Consider the following 20,484-nt stretch of genomic DNA (forward strand, 5'->3'; position numbering starts at 1 on the left):
TCCTTTCGCCCTACGCGGAGCTAAGTCCCGGCGCAGGACCGCCTAGCCCGGCACAGGCACGTTACAGGGTGGGCGACAGGTGCTTGGATAGCCTACAGCTGAGGAACAGGGCTCAGTCTGCGACCCCCTCCCACTCACGGGCGGGCTCCGCCCGCTCGGCCGCCCTGCGACTGCGCGAGATGTGCCGCCCTGCGCGATGACGTCAGTGCGCCCGTGCGCGCTGGGGGAGGAGTGGGACCTTTGGACCGGGAGGCGCAGAGGCTCCGGTAACACGGCTGGGCGGGAGAGAGGATGGGGAGGGGCAGGGAGCCCCCCCAGAGTCCGGACCCGGAGCGGGAGCCCTAGAGATGCTCAGCATCGCTTCTTCTTCTCCCAGCAGGCCTCGCCCGGCCCAGCGATGGAGTTTCCGGATCTCGGGGCGCACTGTTCCGAGCCGAGCTGTCAGCGCTTGGGTGAGGGCGGAGCGCGAGGGGGTGGGACCGGGTGGAGAGGGGCTTGGAGCTGCAGACGAGACGAAGGGTGGGCTCAGGGGGCTGGGAATGCCGGGAGGGGCGGGCTCGAAGTTGGGACGGTATCAAAGGGGGCGTGGCTAAGGAGAGTGGACTAGAGCCGGGTGGTTTGTTGCAAACAAGGTGGTGTTTTCCTTCCTCGGAGTGGAAGGCTTGAGTGACCCGGAACGATGTCAGGGTCCCGCTGGACCTGCAGTCTGACATATTCCCTGCAGATTTTCTGCCGCTCAAGTGCGACGCCTGCTCGGGCATCTTCTGTGCAGACCATGTGGCCTATGCTCAGCATCACTGTGGATCTGCTTACCAAAAGGTGAGGGTGATGGAGGAGGCATGCGGAATCCCTGCAATTCCTCTGCCTCCTGCTTCCTCTCCTTTATTGTCTGAGTTTCTTTCAGGACCAGAGATTTGGTTGAAGTGGGAGTGGGTCACAGACTGAGCTCTGTTCCTTAACTATAGGATATCCAAGTACCTGTCTGCCCACTCTGTAATGTGCCTGTGCCTGTGGCCAGAGGGGAGCCCCCTGACCGCGCTGTCGGGGAGCACATTGACCGAGACTGTCGCTCGGATCCAGCACAGCAAAAACGTAAGGTAAGCATTGGAGGGGTTGGCCATGACCCAGCTGGGCTTATGGATGCTTGGACACCTGAACAACTATTCTTACTGGCTTGGAAAAGGGGGTCAGTTTCAGCAGAGACAAACCTTCCCAACTCCACTTCAGATCTTCACCAATAAGTGTGAACGCTCTGGCTGCCGGCAGCGGGAAATGATGAAACTGACCTGTGAACGCTGTGGCCGAAACTTCTGCATCAAGCATCGTCACCCACTGGACCATGATTGCTCTGGGAAGGGGCACCCAACCAGCCTGGCAGGGTAATTGCAGCCAAGTCTTCTACTTAACCTATGGGACCGTTCCATCCTTCTGAACGGACTGTCTTTATAACTACAAGCTGGGAAGTTTGCACCCTGTCCTCTTTGACTAGGGAGTCTTAACTTCCTTTTTAAGTGCGTATTTTTCCAGACTGTTTGGAGGAGCTCCCTCCTGAGTTCCCTGGTAAAGCCTGGTTGGAGCATGCGAGCTGACTACTCTAGGACACATGCCACGAATGTCTCTTCCCTACAGACTTGCTGCCATCTCCAGAACACAAGGTCTGGCTTCTTCTACAAGCACCGTCCCCAGCCCAAGTCGAACCTTGCCTTCATCTACCTCTCCCAGCAGGTAGGCCTCCCCATTTCTTCTCTCCCTTTTCCTCCTTCATCTCTCTGACCTCTGCCTCTTTTATTTTTCTTTCTTTCTTTTTTTTTTGACCTCTGCCTCCTGAATGTCTGCCTTAGAGCCACAGCCCAGTCTCCATCATGGACTGCCCCTCCAGTGATTGCTCTGCAGAATGGCTTGGTGAGTTGAGCAGAGGTTGAACAGACAGAAGCAAACCCACACAGAGTAAAGTCCAAGGCAACTGGTCTTGTTTCTCTTTTTTTGCAGAGTGAGGATGAGGCTCTGCAGCGAGCCCTGGAATTGTCCCTGGCAGAGACCAAACCCCAGGTCCCAAGGTACCTACTCTCTGGTGAAAGAGGATGGGTTGTGGGAAAGAGATAGGTGGGAACACTCTGATCTGTTGCAAGATAATAGTTAGGCCTGGCCAGCATGGCTCAGTGGTTGAGCATCGACCTATGAACCAGGAGGTCACTGTTTGATTCCCAGTCAGGGAACATGCCCAGGTTCTGGGCTTGATCCCCAGTTGGGGGGTGTGCAGGAGGCAACTAATCAATGATTCTCTCTCATAATTGATTTTTCTCTTTCTCCCTCTCCCTCCCTCTCTGAAAGCAATAAAAATATATTAAAAGAAAAAAAAGGTAATAGTTAAGTACTTGAGTCCAAAATTAAGCTAACTATATGACGTTTGACAAGTTTTTTTTAACCCATTAGGGTCTTAATTTCCTCTATAAAATGGGATCATACTAATACCTATATTGTAGGGTTGTATAGAAATTGAGATAATACTCAAGTGTTCAACACAATGGTGCCTAACAGATCAGATGCTTATATTTTAGATATTATTGTCATCCAACTTAAGCTGCTCCTCTCTCCCAGTTCTCAGGAGGAAGAAGACTTAGCTTTAGCACAAGCACTGTCAGCCAGTGAGGCAGAGTACCGACGGCAGCAGGTATGAGGATGGGGTAGAGATGGGTCCTGCACTGGGAGTGAGTAAGGAGTTTTGGGGGTTCTTCCAAGTGGTTGAAAGTTTTGGAATGGTGGTTATCTTTTCGTTTTCAGTATGACTCCGGCCCATGCTGAGCTTGGAAGTGAGGACTGCCCCCTCATTTCCATGACATCACACCCTGTCTTCCCCTCCCCCTCTCCTTGCTCCAGGCCCAAAGCCGCAGCCTGAAGCCGTCCAACTGCAGCCTGTGCTAGGGCCTTGGGCTTGGGGAGGGAGGCTTAGCTGAGGAGGACTGTGGCCCTCACATCTCTAAGGTCCACAGGGAGAGGAGGCCAAGAGCAACCTGGAGTGAAGACGAGGAATGACGTAAAGGCTGTTTCCAGGGAGTATCAAGAGAAACAACTGTGGAACTCAGTCTATAGAAGGCCCTGCTGGCCCTCCAGCTACGTGGGAGATAGCAGCTGTGAACTGTTCCCTGGTTGGGCCCTCGGGGATGCTGGCCAGGCCCCACTCAACTCCCTGCATCATGTCATCCCCCTTACACTGGGGCTGCCTGCATGTGTAGGGACAGGGAGGGTCCTGGGAGGAATAAAGGATATTGGTAGTTAATAGCACATCCAAGTGGTGTGTTTCTTTCTCTTTTCCAACCAAAACCAGTAGAGTCCTGTCAAGAATGCTCACCCAATCTAAGAGTAGAGGCCTACTGCAATATGCCACATCATGAAGTCACAGTGGTCCTAGCACAGTCCACACACTTTTATTTCCCCAAAAATTGCTTTACTGAAAGGTCCCTTTCCCCCACTTTGGCTAGCACAGCACCCCAAGACCAGGATAAAATATGCCATGGAAGAAGGGTACATCTTATTCCCTGAATTTCAGTGACCCTTTGGGAAGGAAGTAGCCACAACTTTGGTCACCGTGCCTTAGACTGGGGTTTGGTATCTTCAGCGATTTCATCCTGTCCCTGCTGCTGTAACCGCCACATGTCCGCATACATCCCGCCTCGGGACAACAGAGCCTCGTGCCTGGAGCAAGGAGGAAAGTGTAAGTCCCAACTATCAGTTTCACCACAAGAGTTCTCGCCACCAGCCCACAGAGATAACAGGGATTTGGCGAGAGAGAGCTCCTCTCTCAGAGGCCCAGCCCTGTTCATCCTGCTGTGCCCCTTACCGTCCTCTCTCCACAATGCAGCCATCCTTGATGACGAGGATCTGGTCAGCATTGACCACAGTTGAAAGCCTGAGAAGTCAAGAGACCAGTTACCCACCGCACCCCCAAAAGTGGCCCCGCTGCCTGCTGCCCCGGTCCTGTACCTGTGTGCCACTACAATGGTGGTGCGGTTGGCGCAGACTTTGGCCAGAGAAGACTGGATGGCCCTCTCATTAGATGTATCCAACGCTGATGTTGCCTACAGAGAGGGTCTGGGTAAAACTGCCCTTGCCACCCAAATTCCCAGCAAGCTGCTGGCCGAGGTCTCAGGTATCAAAAAGAACCTTGTTTGCACTTGAGAACTGTAAGGTGTTTTGTGAAACATGGATTCCTGGAAAACAGTGCCCCGTAGGAATGGCATGGGCACAGGCAGGGCAGGAGGGAGGGGTGAAGGCTGCCCAGGGCCCTCACCTCATCCAGCAGAATGATGTCGGGGGCCTTGAGAATGGTGCGGGCGATGGCGACACGCTGCTTCTCCCCACCGCTCAGCTTCAGTCCCCGCTCGCCCACCTGCGTCTCATACCCTGTGGATATTGCCCACCTCCCTCAGGTCACACATGATAAACTTGGTTTCTGTGTTCAGATGAGGCAAGGAAGGGATGGAACAGAGGACAGAGGGAGTAACAGCCCAGGGCAAAACAGGGCCAGGGAAGCTCACCCTCAGGGAAAGCCAGAATGGCATCATGGATGCCTGCAGCCTTGGCAGCAGCCTGCACCTCATCATTCCCAGCTGTGATGCGGCCATAGCGAATATTGTTGGCAATGGTGTCATTGAAGAGGACGGTGTCCTGGGGCACAACTCCAATGTGAGACCGGAGGGAGATCTGGGTCACCTGGGGCCAAGAGACCATATTCCTGGCCTGTGAGATCCCCCCAGGCCTAGGAGGAAGGATGGGCTGGCGGAAAGCACATGGGATGAGAGGCCCTGGGTAAAATTCCTGCACCACCACCCCAAACCCTAGCTGTGTGGACGAGTCACTCAACCTCTCTGAGTCTATTTCCCCATCACTAAAAAGAAAAGTCCCATTCTCTCCCTGCTTCCCTAGACTGCTGCTGATCTTTGTACCGTGTACAGCACCATACATGACTCTTTCTAGTGTAGGTAAGATGGTGCTAGAAAGGCTAAGGTCTCCTGCCCCAGCTTTTTGAAGAGGTGAGGTCTCCTCCTCTCCCTGGATGCTCAGCACTTACCATTCTTTGACACACAATGACAGTTTCCTCCCAAACAACCTCACCTGTGAAATGTCCTGACCATCTATTCGGATGCAGCCAGAGCTGATGTCATAGAAGCGAAAGAGCAGACGCAAAATTGTGCTCTTCCCTGCTCCAGATGGGCCCACCTGTTGTAAGGGAAACGCATTCTTAGGCCTGTTGGCTTTTAAGGCTTTTTCTCCAAGATGGCACCAATGTCCATGGAGGCTGCCACATTCACATGTGACCACACATGACAGGGCTCTCTAACTCCCAGCCTGGGTCACAAGCTACCATGGACACTGGAATAAGGAAAGATGGAGAAGGCTGGGCCAAGTGGCTGGGTTTCCTCTTACCAGGGCCAGGGTCTGCCCAGGCATCACAGTGAAGGACACATCCTGCAGGGTCTCCCGCCTGCAAGAAGAGCGGGTATGGTCAGCAGGCCTGCTGCACTCCCAGTGCCCCCTTCCATCACCAGAGCTACTACTCGGCCCTGACCCTCCCCTGTGTGGGCTCTCTTCCCAAGAAGCAGGGATGGCTAAGAAGCAGGGATGAGGGGCAGGAAGGCAGTAAGTAGACAGTGGGAAAGGGTCCAGGGACGGCAAAAGGGGAGGGGCTCACCCATCAGCGTAGCTGAAGTGCACATTCTCAAACTCAATCTGGCCCCTCTGGAAGCGAAGGGGCCCTGCTCCAGCAAGGTCCTTCACCTGGGAGAGTGTCACCAATGCGTGGCGCTGTTACAGGTCTGGTATTCTCCAGACACCAGGAATACCACGCGGCTCTCACTCCCCCAAGCCCCACTCCTCTCTCTCCACTCACTTCTGTTTCCTCCTTCAGCAGGTCAAACATGTTCTCCATGTCAATGAAGTTGGTCTGGATCATCCTGCAAGCAGGTAATGGTTGGAGCTCCTCTGAGGAGCTGGGGAAATAATGCACTGCACAGGTGAGGGCCAGGGATCAGGTTACCTGTAGTAGGTGCCAAACCAGTTGAGGGGCATGTACAGCTGGATGATGTAGGTGCCAAAGAGCACAAAGTCCCCAACCTGTGGAGATCCAGGGAAGAGGATCATCCACAAGAGGCCTTCAGGTTATCACCCTGCCCACTTCCTGTCATCTCTCTGCTTCCCAGCCAGGAGCCTGGTGGCCAGACATAGACCCCAGGCCCCCTCTTCCCTGTCCCCAGCACAATTCCCTCACCTGTAGCTTCTGCTCACTGACAAAGTATGCACAAAGCAGCGAGCCAGCAAGCAGCCCAAGTCCAATCACCAGGTTCTGAGTCTGATTTAGTAAAACCAGTGACGCGCTTGACTTCCACTCCAAACCCTGTGGAAATAACATGGGAGAGAGGAATGTCACATATGCGCTGACCATCACCAAATCCAAACCTGGGCCCAGGCACCTTCAACCTCACAGCCCAAATTTTATTCTTTTTGGCTCTGGTAATTCCACAAGGCCAGGCCATTGCTGTCAGTAGGCCTCAAACTAGCGTGCTCACCTGATATTTAATGATGGCTTCTCGATAACGTTCCACTTCATAACCTTCTGCATTGTAATACTTCACCTGATGAATTCAAAGCACCATTTGACATGGCTGCAGCATTCAGCACCTGGATCATTGCTTCCAGATCCCCAATCCCTCCTTCCTAATTTTAAATAGCACATCTTGCACCCCCCAGCTCCTCAGCAGCCTTGGTGGTCCCAGGCACAAACCTCCATATTTCCATGCTTCACACCACTGCCACTAAGGCCTCTGTTACCGTTTCAAAGTTTAGCAAAGAGTCCACGGCTCGTGCCCGAGTAGCATTTTCCTGTGTGTTCATATCACGTCGAAACTTTGTTCTCCACTCAGTGACCACGATGGTTAGGGCTATAGCATGAAAGGAGGAGGGAAAAGGAGAAGAGATCAAGACATTTTCAACAGCAGAAACCACATGTGTATGTCTGATGCCTACTACACACTAACCCTACGTTACAGCCCAGGGACCCAGGTTCTAAAGAGAGAACATCCTAAGCTCCCTGAGGGAAGAGGCTGTGTCCAAGATATCTTTGCAGCCTGTACAAAGCCTCATCTGTGAAAATGCTTTTGATGAGCAAATCAAGGCAAGCTGCATCTGTGACAGAGTGAGCTTCCTCCTTGACTCGTATCCACAATGGGACCTAATGTGACCACAAGCCCTGGACCTCCACACAGGTTAAGCTAAAGTTTCCATGGCTGAGGAGTATGCCCATCCACCATTATTGGGGAGCTGAGGAGACTATTCAAGTCCACTAATCTATAGTCTTCCAAACTGGGTCACCCAAGTGGGGTCAGAGCTCATGCTCAAGGGAGTCCTTGGAGAGTTCAGGGAGCTGGTTTCACCAAGCAGCACGCACTGAGGTAAAGACTCATGCACAGGAACACGATGAGGCCAAACCAGGCATTGAAGAACATGCTGAAGTAGATGATGCCAATGATGATGTCAGCCAGTGTGGGGAGAATGTTGAATATCAGGTAGCTGGGAGGGGAAGTCAAGTGACAAAGAAAAATATAAGGACTCAGAGCCAGCAACTCTACCTCTAGCAGTTTCAGTGTGGTTTTTTGTTTTCAACAGCAACAGACTGCAATCAAGCTAAATGCCCCTCAGGAGATGGATGGCTAAAGTAAACACAGCATGCCAAACTACAGAATGCTCTGGGTCTATCATAATGAAAGAGGGAGATCTTCATGCTCCAATGAGAATATATCTCCGTAACATTTTGTTAATCAACTGTGAGGCCCTAGTGGTCTGGCTCAGTGGATAGAGTGTCACCTGAGGACTGAAGGGTCCTGGGTTCGATTACAGTCAAGGACACATGCCCAAGTTGTGGGCTTGATCCCAAGTAGGGGGCATGCAGGAGGTAGCCAATCAATGATTCTCTCTCATTGATGTTTCCATCTCTCTCTCCCTCTCCCTTCCTCTCTGAAGTCAATAAAAAATATATTTAAAAAGTAAAAAAAAATAATGCAACTCTGAGGATGATGCCTATATTGTGATACCATTTGTTTTAGGAAAAACCTTCACAATACCACTTTAGTTCTGGGAGTCTGCACATATACATGTAAAAATGCCAAGAAGCAGAACTCAACATACTAAATGCAGTGGAAACCTCTGAAGAAGTGAGTAGAATTCAAAAGAGATATGCTCTCAATCTACTTTAAGTTATTACAGAGCATATGTACATTAACCTTATTAGAAAAAGAGGGCGAAGGGGCAGCTCCTCAAGCTGGGTCTGTTCTCAGGCCCCCCTGCTTTTCCTGCCCCACCCCCTCACACTCCTTTCCATGGGCTTGGTACCTGAGCAGCCCAGTGACACTGGCTGTGCCCCGGTCAACGACTCGCAGCACCTCCCCTGTTCGGCGCCCCAGGTGCCAGCGCAGTGAGAGCTCATGCAGGTGGGAGAAGAGGCGCAGCTCCATCCCCCGAGCTGTGAACTGCTGCACCCTGATCCACAGGAATGTGCGAAGGTTGCTCACAAAGCCTGAGGAGGATTCAGTAGGGCTAAGGGGACAATTGACATCAGCCCAGCACCCAGATGTGAAAGGTCAGAAAGCACCAAAGAGTCCAGGGGAGGCATGCCTGTGGGAGGGAACTATGGGGAGGAGAAGAAGGGGCCAGTACCAACCAGGGTGAGAGTCCCCCATACCTGTACTGCCAGTGCCACCGCCCTGGAGGAACTTGAGGAAGACATAGGTGGTAACAGTCCAGGCCAGGGAGTGCCAAGGTGCCTTCTCAGTCAGCAAGTTTACTATGGAGAAAATGAGTCTAAGCCCACTGATGGCCCCCTAGTCCCCTCTTCAGGAGAGACTGCCCCAGGCACCAGCCATAGCCTTTTTCTGACCACCCAGCTCTCAACTCTGTCGCACTGCCCTGGGTTGACCGCCCCTCCCCCCCCAACCAGTCCAATGAAGGACCAGAGTGCTAAGCTGGCACCCCTCTCCCTCACCTATATCCCTATAGAAGATGGGCACCAACACATTCAGTCCCCGGTCCAACCCCATGAGCCCCAGGCAGATGACCACAACAAGTTGCAGAGCTGGATTTCCCCGAGGCCACAGGTAGCCACCCAGTAGCCGGAGCTTCCTGCCAAAGTCTCGCCAGGTAGATGCTGGTAGCCCCTCTGTTGACTGAACCTAGGATGGTGAAACATAGAGGGAAGCTTAGAAATCATAAAGAAGTGCACTAGCCAGAAACCTTCTAGGAAAAATGTATGGGAGTGCAGATCCCAGGCATTTTAGACCCACAAGTAAGCCCCGATGGGGTCAGAAAGGCTAACAGGGCACAATGTGAGATTTGGGTAAGAAACAGTTTATTGTGGTAGGAAAAAATGATGCCAAGAAATGAAGTTAAGACAGACCCTAAGGTTCAAAAGTTGAGGTGTACCTGGCTCCTTTCTACATCCTGATCGTCTTCATTGACCCGAAATGTGTAGGACTGGGGACGAAGTCCTGGAGCCCAGAGCCCCAGGACAAAAAGCCCTCCAGAGACCACATAGCGCAGCACCCACAGGCTAAACTGTACCTAGAATGAAACATGTGAGGAGAGTATCAAATAGGGCCAAATCCCATTGTTACTACTAATAACAGGGTTGGGGATTGGTAGGGCATGCACCCTGGTTCCTCCTCGGGGCCCAGCATCTAATGGGCTGGGAAAAAATCCACAATGACTCAGCACAGACACGCCCTACCAGCTGGCTATCAGCTCCCAGCCAGCGTCAGCCCCTCCCTCTTCCCTTAAGAGTCACCCCAAAGCGTGGAGCCAGTATGACCAGACTTGACATCCTTCTTCCCAACCCCTGCCACCCATGCTTCCACTCTCCCATGAGGTCCCTCACCTGCTGGCCCAAGTCCGCCCTTGCCCACCACCACTGTGGGCTGTTCCAAGACACCAGGGCCAAGTTCTCGGCTGCAAAAGCCACAGTCCAGAGGAGCAGGAGACCGGGGCTGTGACTGAATTTGATCCAGGCGCCCATTGCTAGCTTCTGCCGCGCCTGGCTCCGTTCCACAACGAGCAGTCCCAAGCCACAGGCGCCGGCCAGGGTGCCCAGTATGGAAGCCAGCAGCAGGTAACCTGGCAGCGGGGCCCTCCGCGCAGTGCCCACTCGACCAACCAGGCTGGCCAGGGGCAAGGCCACCTGAAGTGTGGCCAGAAGCAGCTGCAGCACGTAGGGAGCGACACGAGGACCGGCCCCCCAAGACAGCGCGTCGGCGACTGCTGGCCGCTCCCGACGCTTGCAGGGAAGGGCCAGCACCAAGGCCAGAGTCCCCAGGGCCATCAGCACCGAGGGCGTGAGGGTGAAGAAGAAGCAGGGGCTCAGGCCACCCTGCGCCCAGGCCGGACCCGCGGGCCCTTCGGCCTCGCAGTAGTTGCCCACAGTCACCATGGCAATGCGGGGCCGCAGGCCGAGGCTGCGGGGGCTGCGGGACAGGCGAACGGGGCCAGCCGCTTGGGGAGGGGCGCGGATGCCGGGCGACCTCGGGTCATGGAGCCGCGGGGGTCGCTGTCAGGGATGCACGTGGACCCAGCCACACCGCCCACTCGCTCGGCGCGTGCGCCGCCGCCACGCACTCGGCGCACTCACGCAGGGCACGTCCGCCGCCTCTCCCGGCCGCCCCTCGCTCGCTGGGACCCCGGGCTGAGTCCGCTCCACACGGACGTGGTGTCGACTCGAGCCGCATTCTTTTGCAGCAGCTCCGCCCACCGTAACCGCCCAGTCCCTTCCCAGTCATTGGCGATGTGTCACCGAAGGGGCGGGGGGAAGGGGTGCTGGGGAAGGCGAAACAAACCAGCGGAGTCAGCTCGGTCACGTGCTCAGAGCGGGAAATCTGACCGCCCATCCGGCTGGAGACCTTGACCTCCAAGGAGCCTTGGATCGGAAACGGCCCTTTTGCTAAGCCCGCTGGCTCGGTATGTCCGCCACCGCCTTTAGGCCCACTTTCCTACAGGGCCTGTCCCGGTCCCCAGCCACCTGTAGGGACCCCATGTACCCCACTCCGCTTGTTCCCCGAACCCTAGCCGTGGAGACAACATGGCCGCGACCTGGTCAAAGTCCCTTCTTTATTAAGGGTAATGAAGCTGTACACAGTCACCACTGCGTCCCGCGGCGAGTTCAGGCAGCGCAACTCACCACTCCCCGCAGCGGACCGGAGCCGAGGGTGGGGCTGAGGGTAAGAGCTGGGTCCCAGCATGCAATGCGGCAGCCCAAAGCCTAGGGCGAAGCCATCCTGCCGCCCCTCTGTCCCCCTCTAGGGGACAACAGGAGGCAGGTCAGAGCTCTCTTGCTGGGAGGTAGACGGACCAGGGCATACTCCAACCCCGTCCCTTGTGCAGGAGGTGGGAGGGATGGGGGTACAATAAGCAGTAATGGGGGCCAGGAAGGCCTCAGTCTCCCAGGAGCCATCTGAAAAATTGGACAGGGCAGCAAAAAATTTCCATCCTGCTCCTGTAATTTAGAAACCATCCTTAGTGTCAAAAGATAGCGTGAGAGGAGCTGGGAGCTAGGGCCTCTACGCCAACGCAAGTCAAAAGTTGAACAGGAGGGCAACAAGCGAACAGAACCAGAGCAAGCAGCTCACATGCCAGTGATGTGCAGGGAGGGAGGGGTGAGCAGGCTGTAGCACTGGGAGAACTGGGGGTGAGGTAAGGGCCACAGCCTGAGCTGCTCATCTGTTCAGGGTGGGGAGAGGGAGGCCACAGAGGTTGAGGGTCCAGGCCCAACCTCCCCACTCCACAGTTGGCACAGGTTCTCCCTGGTTGGCAGCTTCTGTGGTGGGCAGTCCTCTGGAAACTCGTAGGGGTAGGTGCAAAGGTGGCAGTATTGGGGCTGGGCTGGGGACCAGTTGCTAGCACCACACTCCGAGCCAAGTGGGTTCCTGGGGATGAGGCTAGAGTCCTGTGTGCCCTGGTCCTAGGCCCCCAATTTCTCTCCTGGGGCTGTGGTGAGCCTAGTATTGGCACCTCTCTTGGCCAGGCACGGACACACAAACACCATACGCGTGGAGCCAGGCAACACTCAGAGAAGCCCTCCATGGCAGGTGGATGGGATGGCAGGGCAACAGATGCCTGCATCCTGGGGCATAGGGACCCTCCTCAGCCTTGTCTAGACCTGTGGAGAGAAGAGGGTTGGTAGCAGAGATAGTCTTCAGCTATCTGCTGCTTACCTAAAAGAAGCTGGAGATAAAAGGAAAAGCTTGATCCTTGGGGAGGTAAGCAAAGGAAAAATCAAGGCCTGTATTTCAGAGCAGGTGAGGAAAGAAAGGGGAGTGTATTTTGGGTGAAAGGGTGCAGAATCTCTGCTTGAGAGGCCCAACTTCCTTCACGTGAGCTTTGACCTCAGCCTGGAAGTTGCTATTTCTGGCCATTGTTAACAAGTCCTGGAGCCCTTACCTTGTGCACCTGAGGGGGAAGCTCATCCTCAGAGCCCTCCTCGGGCACGGGCTCTGGGTGCCTTGATGCTGACTGTCCATCTTCAGCCCACCCGCCAAGGGGCAGCCGAGAGAAGTGAGAGGGAGCCCGGGGCACTGTGCCAGGATCTAGAGACACAAGTAAACATACTCTTAGAACGAATACAAACAGGAATGAGGGAAAGGGTTGCCCTGTGTGGGGACAGAGAGGGGTTATTCTCCTTGGCCTGGTCCCTCTCACTTCTTTCTTCACCAAGAGGGATGCGAAGAAAGGCTGTGTCCTCCTGAATGCCCACTGGATACCTGTGATGCCACCGTAGCGCCTCTGGAAGCCCCCTTGCAGGGCAGTGGTCTCTGGTGCTCCAGGCCGGGGTACAGCAGCACAGGGATAGCTGGCAGAGCGGGGGATAGATTGGAGGTGCCGGACACCTTCTCCCCCCTCTTCAGGAGCACTCTCCCCACTGTCATCACTCTCCCGGCGGTGCCACACATGCCTCTCAGGTTCAGCCTGGGCCTGCTGCTTGTGGAGCTGAGAAGTGGGGGGCTCATTAGTTGGGAACAGAAGGGTATCTGTCTGAAACAGCTGCTCCCCACCATGGTATCAGCCAGTTCCCATTTATACCATCTCACCTAGAATCACTGACCAGAGTATCTATTGTGTTAATAGTGTGTAACATACATACAATGTTTTACAGGTTAAATTCTTAGCAGACCCCTGGTTTAAGAACAAACTATGGATCTAAGTGCCAGGCACTCTTTTAGGTGCTGGGGATATAGCAGTGAAAAACAGATCAAAATCCAAGCCCCTTTCGGGCTTATATACTTAGGAGGGAGGAAGGGGGGAGAACAGACAATAAACAAATAAATAAGGAAATAATAAAATATGTCAGATGAAAAAAAAAAGTCAGATGGTGCTAAATGCTATGGAGAAAAATGGAGTGGGAAGATTCAGAAGGGCGGGCAAGGGAAGTTTTTACTCAGTGTGGCCAGAGACTGTCACATGGAAAAGCTAAGAGCAGAGATCTGATAAGGAGAAGGAGGGAGCCATATAAATATCTCAGGGAAGGGGATTCTTGGCAGGGGACACCACAGTGTGTAAAGGCCCTGGATGAGAATAAGCTTGGCTAAATGGATAGTAAGAGGGTATATGTTGGAATGGAAATTGCAGAGCAGGTAAATGGCAGAGTAGAGATTTGAACCTACGTCTTGCTTCTCCGTGTCTAAAACCCTCTATTCTATTTTTCAACTGCTACCTTGGGTCCGTGGCCTTGCTCCTTGCGGCCCACTCACCTGGTGCATATAGAGGGCGTGCAGGCTCATCTCAGTGGATGCATATTCTGACAGCACCAGGCTCTGCAGCTGTCCTTCCCACACACTGCTCCCAGAGCTGGCTGTCCTGGCATCCATCCTGTCCCTCCCAGCACAGAGACAGCAGTTATTAACATTTCTGAGACCGATATAAAATGCTAGGTGCTACTGCCATGCCCTCCCATCTTGGCCCACCTCTACTCACCCAGAGCCTGTCATGGTACTGGGAGCCCGGCCTGTGGAAACCTGACCAGGTTGCAGAGGGGAGAAGGAGCACAGGGCAGAGGCGACTTCAGTCCTGTGCCTGGAACCCTGCAGGTCTCTGGGCAGTGAAGGACCACGGCAAGATGAGCCGGCCACTACATTTGCAATAAGACTCAGTGGCTATGAAAGAAAGGGGTGAGAATTCTCAGGGCAGGAGGGAAGCCTCTGGGGCCCCCAATATTTTTTATATCAGGAACCAATGACACAGACTAAACAGAGAGAAGGAAAACTATAGGGTAGGCCCTTCCACCCCATGCCCAGTTCTCAACTCCAGCTCCTGGAGTCCACTCTGCCCATCATCTCCCAGCCCCCAGGAACATACCTCAGACTCAGATTGTAAGGACTGGATGGACGTAAAGAGGGCATTTTCAGGGAGTAGACCCCCTTGGGCAAGGCCAGCAGCTGCTCCATCCCGCTGAACCTGTTCCTTGAGGAAACCCAGGAAGGCCGTGCTCTCACGTGGTGGCTGCCAGCCAGGGTTGGTGATGGCAAAGTGCATAAGTGACAACTCCGTTTTCCCGTCCTCGGCTTGCTGGTACACTGAGGCCTCGGTCTGACCAGCAGATAGCCACTGCACAAGAGAGGCCACAGTGAGAGGATAGTTCTCTTACAGGAACCCTTTTTGTACCTGTCCTGCTAGGGAGAGGTTTACCCATGGAGGACAGAGACCGAAATACACTGCTGTATCTTGTCCAGGGCCCTGGTGCCCACCCCAGGAGTGGCCACACGCTGAGCTAATTGCTTGGTTTGTGCCTTTCTCAGGGAGCTTCTTGGCCAAGAGTGCCAGTTTAGGGCTAAAATCCAGCCCAGGCTCCTGTTTATTAAGCAGTGTGTGCCTGGAGACAGGGCTGCTGTTTTGTGAGGTGTTGGCTCAGGAGAAATACCTTTTTGCAGTTTGCCAGCACTGTCTCTAGCCACCTGCCCCCTCCTCTCCCAGTACCTGGGGATGCCCATGCTGGCGAACATCCATCTGGGCAAAGGAGCAGGTATCTCCAACACCAACGACCTCCACAGTGAAATTGCGGAAGAAGTCTATAATTTCCAGGGCCCGCGGACGCAGGCAGAAGATGAGGATGAGGGGTGTGACAATGGGGCTCAGTAACTCCTCCAAGATGAACACCTACAAGGGAAGGGACCAAGGCCATGAGAGCAGGAGGGATCCCAGGCCTCACCACCAAGCTATCGGCCAGTTTCTAGCAGGCCCTAACTCCAACTCCACTCACTGCCTTGTACTGGAAGAGCTGGGCAAACTCGTCCCGGGTCTGCGAGCGGTGGGCATTACCCTGCCAGTGGTCGGGCATGTAGTGGATGTGAGCGAGGATCACGCGGAGCAGCTGCTCAGGGCAGAACACCAGGTGCTGGTCTGGGATAAAGGACCTGCAGGACCAGGGTCACAGTGAGACGTCAGCCTGGCCAGGGAATGCTAGTCAGCTCGCTCCCACCTGCTACCCGACCCACCTGCACACGGTCACAGTGACCCCCAGGAGTGTGACGGTGGTGAGGACGTGTTCCACAGCTAACACATCTTCGTCGTAGATGGTGAGGGCAATAAGCACGGCCAGGATGGAGCCAGCAAAGAAGGCGCAATTCTTGGCCAGCAGTGTCAGCAGAGGTGACAAGAAGCAATTCATGTACTTGGAGGCTGGCTTGTAGCCACGGTTCAGACGGGACTGCAGCTCATGCTCCAGCTCGTTGAAGTGGCGGAGGTAGCAGCGGCCATAGAGTGACCAGCAACGTGCTCCCAGGGCCCCAGGCTCCCGCTTCAGCACCTCAGCATAGCTGAAGAAGGCATAGAGGATCTGCCAGATGAGGATGAGGGGGCACAGCAGGAAGTTGGCGATGCCAATCCACAGGATGCGGTTGCTGAGGCGCTGGGCCAACTCTAGCCGTTGCCCCCCACGTTTGTACTCAGCCTTGAGGCTCCACTCATTGAGAAACAGAGAGCCAGGTCCCCAGAAGAGGATCAGCTCGAAGTTGTACTTGAGGCCACGGGTGAAGAAGACAACCTCCCCAAGGCCAGGCAGGCGGAAACGCAGGGGCAGGAGGGATTTGTTAACCAGTGCCACCATGTAGTTCTGGAAACGGAGGATGCGGTGGTATATGTCCAGCTCTGTCAGCTCACGCTTGTGGATACAGATCTGGTGCTCTTTCTGGGTCTGCACAATCCGAGCCTGCACTTCCTGCCACGTGCAGTATGGAAGGGCAGACTGTGGGGTGGGGAAGAGACAAGGTGTGGAAGGTGGGATGGTTGCCTTGACCCCTTGCCCTGCATTACCTGAGAGGCTCAGGGTCCTGTGCTTAGTTGAGTGGAGCCCTTAAGCAGATGCTCCCTCACCTGCCAATGACAGCTGAGGAGGCCTGATGCCCAGGAATACACCCCACCCTTACCAAGGTGAAGAAGGCATTTTGGGCTGTGGCGCTAACTGCCCAACTTCCCAGTCTCACCATGGGGATGCGCAGAGCATGCAGGTAGAAGGAGTGGATCTCCCAGTAGCAGCAAATGTTATAGATGAACTTGATAAGCCGGTGGACCCAGAAGACACCAGCGATGACCAGAATGGTGATGAGAGAGCCATTTTCCTGAATCCTGGTGGGGTAAAAAATGGCGAGAAGGGGTGCCTTTAAGGAGTCTTGGCAGATAAGCTGCTCTCCTGGAGGATTTGGCAAGGCTGGGCCTGAGTCTCTGTTCTAGGGAATGTGTTACTGCCTCACATTCCATTCCATTCCCCACCTTCGATCAGAACTACAGACTCTGATGCCCTCTGACCTGCAGCCCTTACCTGGCACTACAGACTTGGGCAGGCAAAAAGGCATCTGGCAGAGTGACCTTGACGGGCTCGGTGGGGTGAAGACTGTGGTTCACCATCTTGTTGGCAAATAAGATGTCATAGTCCACACAGCTGACCAGAAAGGTGGTGAAGGCAACCACAAAGAGGAACTGCCTGGAGAGTTGGGAAGAGGGGGCGCAGCCCAAGAGTCAGAGAGGCACCAGTGAAATAGTGTGGAAAAGAGAGGAGTCTGGAAGCAGCGGGACAAGATTAGGGAGCAGCCTCTGGGAAATGGAGGGGCTGGGGAGCTCCTCATGGGCTCTCTCTACTGCTCAGCCCTACAAACAAACTCCTATTTTTTTGCTTTTAGCTTCAGGCCCTACAGAATCAGTGTGCTTCTGTCTTTCGCCTCACAGTAATCTCTGCCACTGCTTACTGGACTCTTTCAAAAGTCTTGATTGTTGTCGCTGGTTCCTGGTCCCTGACTTCCTTTTGATGTAGTCGTTAGAAGCCCTTTGGGGATTTGAACTCTTTTCTTACTGAGGGACGGTTTCCCAACCCCTTCCTCTTTGGCAAGGTCATATGGCTCCTTCCTCTTAGAAGGCTCTCTGCCCAGCAGCAGGTCTAAGGCGCAACCAAGGCAGAACAGAGGCACTTTTCTCAAGTGGCTGGCATCTGACGGAAGCATGCCCATTCCACTGGAGCTCTGATGAAATGATCAAGTCTGAATTCTCTTCATGGCAGAGACAGAACTTGGAAAGCTTATATGGGAGATAAAAATGGTGAAGGCTGTAAATTTTGGTGCCATATCACTCCCTGAAATACAAAGGTTTGCAGAATTTTGAGCCTGGGACTGAGATGCATTGGCAGGTAGGGCCAGGGGTGAGCTCAAGGAGAGTAAAGACTGAGATGTATTTCTTTACCAAATGATCCAACCCTTTTTATACTTACATAAGCTCAAAGATCTCCCCGATGAGCATACAAGTGAAGCCATTCTTCTGGTGTAGATTATAAACGTGTAATTCTTAAGAAAAAGTGGTTCGTAGAGACGGCAATTAAGAGCAGACTTTGGTGTCACATACCTGAGCTTAAGTCCTGGCTCAATGACTTTCTAGCCATGTAATTTTGGCCAAGTACTTAACCTCTTTAAGCTTTTGTCTGCAGTGATATATTGGGAATAACAGCACTTATCTCATAGGATTATTAGGTCTAAGACAATGCATGTAAAGTATTTAACATAGAGCTGACACAGAATGAGTCAAAAGACATTAATTATTATGGTTATTAGCATCCCATCAAAAAGGAGAAGCACTCTTAGAGAGGTTCCTTATAAATAAACACCACAAGTGAAAGGCACCGCCTGGCCAGTGTGGTTAAGTGTCAACCTATGAACCAGGAGGTCACGGTTCGATTCCTGATCAGGGCACATGCCCGGGTTGTGGGCTCGATCCCCAGTGTGGGGCATGCAGGAGGCAGTGATTCTCGCTTATCCTTGATGTTTCTGTCTCTCTCTCCTTCCACATTCCTCTCTGAAATCAATATAAATATTTTAAAAAAACAACCCAACATTAAAAAAAAAGTGAAAAGTACATAGCTCTTGGTAAATGTGGGATATCATTACTTAGAACAATCATCATTTCCCCCATCCTCTTTTAACCTCAATAGTTCCATCCCCCTTACAGGGATTATAGTCAAACCCACCCCAACTTCCCATCAGAGGCCTGGCTTAGAGAGGGACTAAAGGTCCCACAGCTCCAACACAGAGACACAAAGGATATTCGAGAGAAAAAGAGGTCGAGGTTTTCGATGTGGTGCCAAGGTGCTGTGGGCACAGGAGTAGAGATGTCAGAGCCCCTTGCTCCCCACTCCACCAACTCTCCCCCATGCCCCAGCTCTGGCTGTCATGGCCAAGAACTTACACTTGCTCCCCTCAGGGACGTGCACCAACAGGTCCTCCTCTCCTGGGGGTGAATCGCTGTAGGAGGCCTCTAGGCGCTGGTATTCAGTGTCAAACTGCGCCATCACCACCGCCCCCTGTCCACCTTATCCACCTGCCAGAAATGAGGAAGAAGAGACCCAGGGTCAGCCCCCCCATACTGCTGGTCTGCTGTCCTGCCTACTAGACCAAGAGTGAGAAAGAATCCTTGGTTTCCACTACCGTCTTCTTGACTCAAAGACAGAGGAGGAGTAAGTTCAGGGCTTGGGAGACCTTAACTGGCCAATGAGGTCAGTCATTCCCAGAGCCTTTACTGAGTATATGCTGAGGCCTGCTGGCCTGAAGCCAGACTCCGCCCCTTTGGGGGATCTGTTTCATTTTCTATTCGTAGAGAGAAGGGGCCCTTTCCCTGCCCTTCTGGAGAAGCCTGGTCTCCTAAGAGACTAGCAGTTTGGAAGCATTTTGTAAACAAAGGTCTGAAATAAGCACATGGCCTTACCTGCTCCATGGACAGTGTCTGTTTCACTCCAGCTTTGATGTCCTGGCTCTGCAGCTGCTGGAGGAGAAGGTGTCAGGCCCCAGAGAGTAGAGTGGGGACAGGGAAAAAACCAACCTTCGCAGGCATGCCCCCCACCCCACCAAGAGGGGCCAAGCCTGGGACAGCCTAGGGTCATGCGCATTTCCGCTGGCAGCACTATAAAGGGCCACTCATTCAGCTCAAGCAGTGGCTTATTGAAGCTGTGAAGACTGAGTCCGTGAGGGCCTGAGGTCTCTCCATTGCTCCACTTCAGCCTCAGAAATTAGGCCAACAGGGTCCACAAAGCCGCAAACCCCAGGAGACCTTTCTGGCCAACCTCTTCTCCTCCCCGAGCACTGAAGGGCCAGCGGGCAAGCCTAACTCCTGGATGGGAAGTCCTAACCGGGCCGGGGTAGATCCAGATCCTAGACCTAGACCAACTGTGTGTTCTGGAGGTCCATGGAGCCAGGCATGGTCTAGGTGGCACTCACCCGGTCCCGGGGCCCTGGAGCACGGCCCGGCCGGCCCCGGTGGGAGTCCCTGGGTTAGTGAGAGCCCTGGGTCCACAGGAGCCGGTCAAACCCTCGGGGAACTCACCACTCACCGGGCAATGTGGACCCAGGGCCCATGGAACCCCAGCCGGCCGGGCCTGGGCTCAGGGGTTCCTGCGGATGTTGGAGGTGAGAGCCCGTCCGACAGCGGATACCCCAGGTGGGCTGGGTGGCCTCCCCACACCCAGTTGCCACGACTGGAGCCCAGCGCGCCCCAGGGTCCGGCCCGGGGCTCGGCTCCCTACAGCGGACAACCTTGCGCGCGCCCCCGCCGCTGGCGCGCGCCCGCCCGCATGCCCTGCTATCAAAACATTCCGGCCGCGCGCCACCGCCCCGCCCGCGGCGCCCCTTCCCCCGTTACCCGCCGCGAGCTCACTCAGGTCTCCGCGGGCGCCCCCGGCCAGGTCCGGCCCGGGCCCTGACATACCCGTAACCGGTCTCGCGCTTCACCTCGGGAACCGTGACCCCGGTGATTCTGGGGATCCGACAGCTCGGTAGGACTCGACCCGACCCAGAGAGCTAGGCCCGGCGCCTGCCACTTACTGTCACCAGCAGCCAGCCTGGCCAATGAGCATAGGGGGGCGGAGACACGACGGCCCATTTTTTCCCCGCTTCGGGGGCGGGACTAAAGGCGGGTCTTGAGCGGGCAGAA

The 20,484-nt window shown here is 54.3% G+C and overlaps 3 protein-coding genes across 24 annotated transcripts; 1 reads left to right on the forward strand and 2 right to left on the reverse strand.

Moving 5' to 3' along the window:
- The first annotated feature begins 159 nt into the window (after window positions 1-159).
- On the forward strand, window positions 160-3,282 carry ZFAND2B (zinc finger AN1-type containing 2B). 4 transcript variants are annotated; one of them, XM_006082538.3, is made up of 10 exons: window positions 160-266; window positions 377-452; window positions 725-819; window positions 966-1,097; window positions 1,228-1,379; window positions 1,630-1,725; window positions 1,842-1,902; window positions 1,990-2,057; window positions 2,599-2,671; window positions 2,878-3,282. In XM_006082538.3, the coding sequence occupies exons 2-10, from the start codon at window positions 398-400 to the stop codon at window positions 2,920-2,922; spliced, it is 777 nt and encodes a 258-aa protein (XP_006082600.1). In that variant the 5' UTR covers window positions 160-266; window positions 377-397; the 3' UTR covers window positions 2,923-3,282. The 4 variants fall into 4 exon arrangements, with proteins under 4 accessions (XP_006082600.1, XP_006082602.1, XP_006082603.1 ...); XM_006082540.3 differs by having other exon boundaries at window positions 2,991-3,282; XM_006082541.3 differs by having other exon boundaries at window positions 2,782-2,920.
- Window positions 3,283-3,409: 127 nt separating this feature from the next.
- ABCB6 (ATP binding cassette subfamily B member 6 (Langereis blood group)) lies at window positions 3,410-10,969 on the reverse strand. Of its 8 annotated transcripts, none has more exons than XM_006082542.3 (19): window positions 9,920-10,969; window positions 9,469-9,606; window positions 9,032-9,218; window positions 8,732-8,833; window positions 8,383-8,566; window positions 7,442-7,563; window positions 6,826-6,935; window positions 6,564-6,629; window positions 6,266-6,391; window positions 6,035-6,111; window positions 5,888-5,951; window positions 5,690-5,775; window positions 5,425-5,482; window positions 5,113-5,217; window positions 4,536-4,710; window positions 4,289-4,401; window positions 3,982-4,076; window positions 3,839-3,907; window positions 3,410-3,693 (listed from the first exon to the last, which is right to left on the reverse strand). In XM_006082542.3, the coding sequence occupies exons 1-19, from the start codon at window positions 10,466-10,468 to the stop codon at window positions 3,582-3,584; spliced, it is 2,538 nt and encodes an 845-aa protein (XP_006082604.1). In that variant the 5' UTR covers window positions 10,469-10,969; the 3' UTR covers window positions 3,410-3,581. The 8 variants fall into 8 exon arrangements, 6 of the variants coding, with proteins under 6 accessions (XP_006082604.1, XP_014318303.1, XP_023617156.1 ...); XM_014462817.2 differs by having other exon boundaries at window positions 4,536-4,773; window positions 9,920-10,657; XM_023761388.1 differs by having other exon boundaries at window positions 3,839-4,076; window positions 4,536-4,773; window positions 9,920-10,658.
- A 154-nt stretch (window positions 10,970-11,123) lies between these two features.
- Window positions 11,124-20,409, reverse strand: ATG9A (autophagy related 9A). 12 transcript variants are annotated; one of them, XM_006082543.3, is made up of 16 exons: window positions 20,260-20,409; window positions 19,264-19,320; window positions 18,748-18,879; window positions 18,607-18,650; window positions 17,780-17,844; window positions 16,841-17,002; window positions 16,506-16,647; window positions 15,519-16,267; window positions 15,284-15,437; window positions 15,001-15,180; window positions 14,383-14,631; window positions 14,002-14,180; window positions 13,779-13,896; window positions 12,792-13,017; window positions 12,472-12,617; window positions 11,124-12,190 (listed from the first exon to the last, which is right to left on the reverse strand). In XM_006082543.3, exons 3-16 carry the CDS (start codon window positions 18,848-18,850, stop codon window positions 12,185-12,187), a joined length of 2,523 nt encoding a protein of 840 aa, XP_006082605.1. In that variant the 5' UTR covers window positions 18,851-18,879; window positions 19,264-19,320; window positions 20,260-20,409; the 3' UTR covers window positions 11,124-12,184. The 12 variants fall into 12 exon arrangements, with proteins under 12 accessions (XP_006082605.1, XP_023617227.1, XP_014318308.1 ...); XM_023761459.1 differs by having other exon boundaries at window positions 11,129-12,190; window positions 12,730-13,017; XM_014462822.2 differs by having other exon boundaries at window positions 11,129-12,190; window positions 13,779-13,902.
- Between the last annotated feature and the right edge of the window lie 75 nt (window positions 20,410-20,484).

The sequence above is a fragment of the Myotis lucifugus genome, unplaced genomic scaffold (genome assembly GCF_000147115.1).
Source record: "Myotis lucifugus unplaced genomic scaffold, Myoluc2.0 scaffold_3, whole genome shotgun sequence".
Taxonomy (NCBI): Eukaryota; Metazoa; Chordata; class Mammalia; order Chiroptera; family Vespertilionidae; genus Myotis; species Myotis lucifugus.

Coding starts and splice junctions, on each gene's coding strand:
- ZFAND2B (XM_006082538.3), top strand. CDS start 398: ATGGAGTTTCCGGATCTCGGGGCGCACTGTTCCGAGCCGAGCTGTCAG. Junction 1,098..1,227: donor CAGCACAGCAAAAACGTAAG/GTAAGCATTGGA, acceptor ACTCCACTTCAG/ATCTTCACCAATAAGTGTGA. Junction 1,726..1,841: donor TCATCTACCTCTCCCAGCAG/GTAGGCCTCCCC, acceptor TGTCTGCCTTAG/AGCCACAGCCCAGTCTCCAT.
- ABCB6 (XM_023761388.1), bottom strand. CDS start 10,468: ATGGTGACTGTGGGCAACTACTGCGAGGCCGAAGGGCCCGCGGGTCCG. Junction 5,483..5,689: donor CACTTCAGCTACGCTGATGG/GTGAGCCCCTCC, acceptor CTCTTCTTGCAG/GCGGGAGACCCTGCAGGATG. Junction 5,218..5,424: donor CTGGGCAGACCCTGGCCCTG/GTAAGAGGAAAC, acceptor CCCTTACAACAG/GTGGGCCCATCTGGAGCAGG.
- ATG9A (XM_023761428.1), bottom strand. CDS start 18,850: ATGGCGCAGTTTGACACTGAATACCAGCGCCTAGAGGCCTCCTACAGC. Junction 17,003..17,779: donor GGGGAGATCTTTGAGCTTAT/GTAAGTATAAAA, acceptor CCAACTCTCCAG/GCAGTTCCTCTTTGTGGTTG. Junction 16,268..16,505: donor ATGCTCTGCGCATCCCCATG/GTGAGACTGGGA, acceptor CCCACCCCACAG/TCTGCCCTTCCATACTGCAC.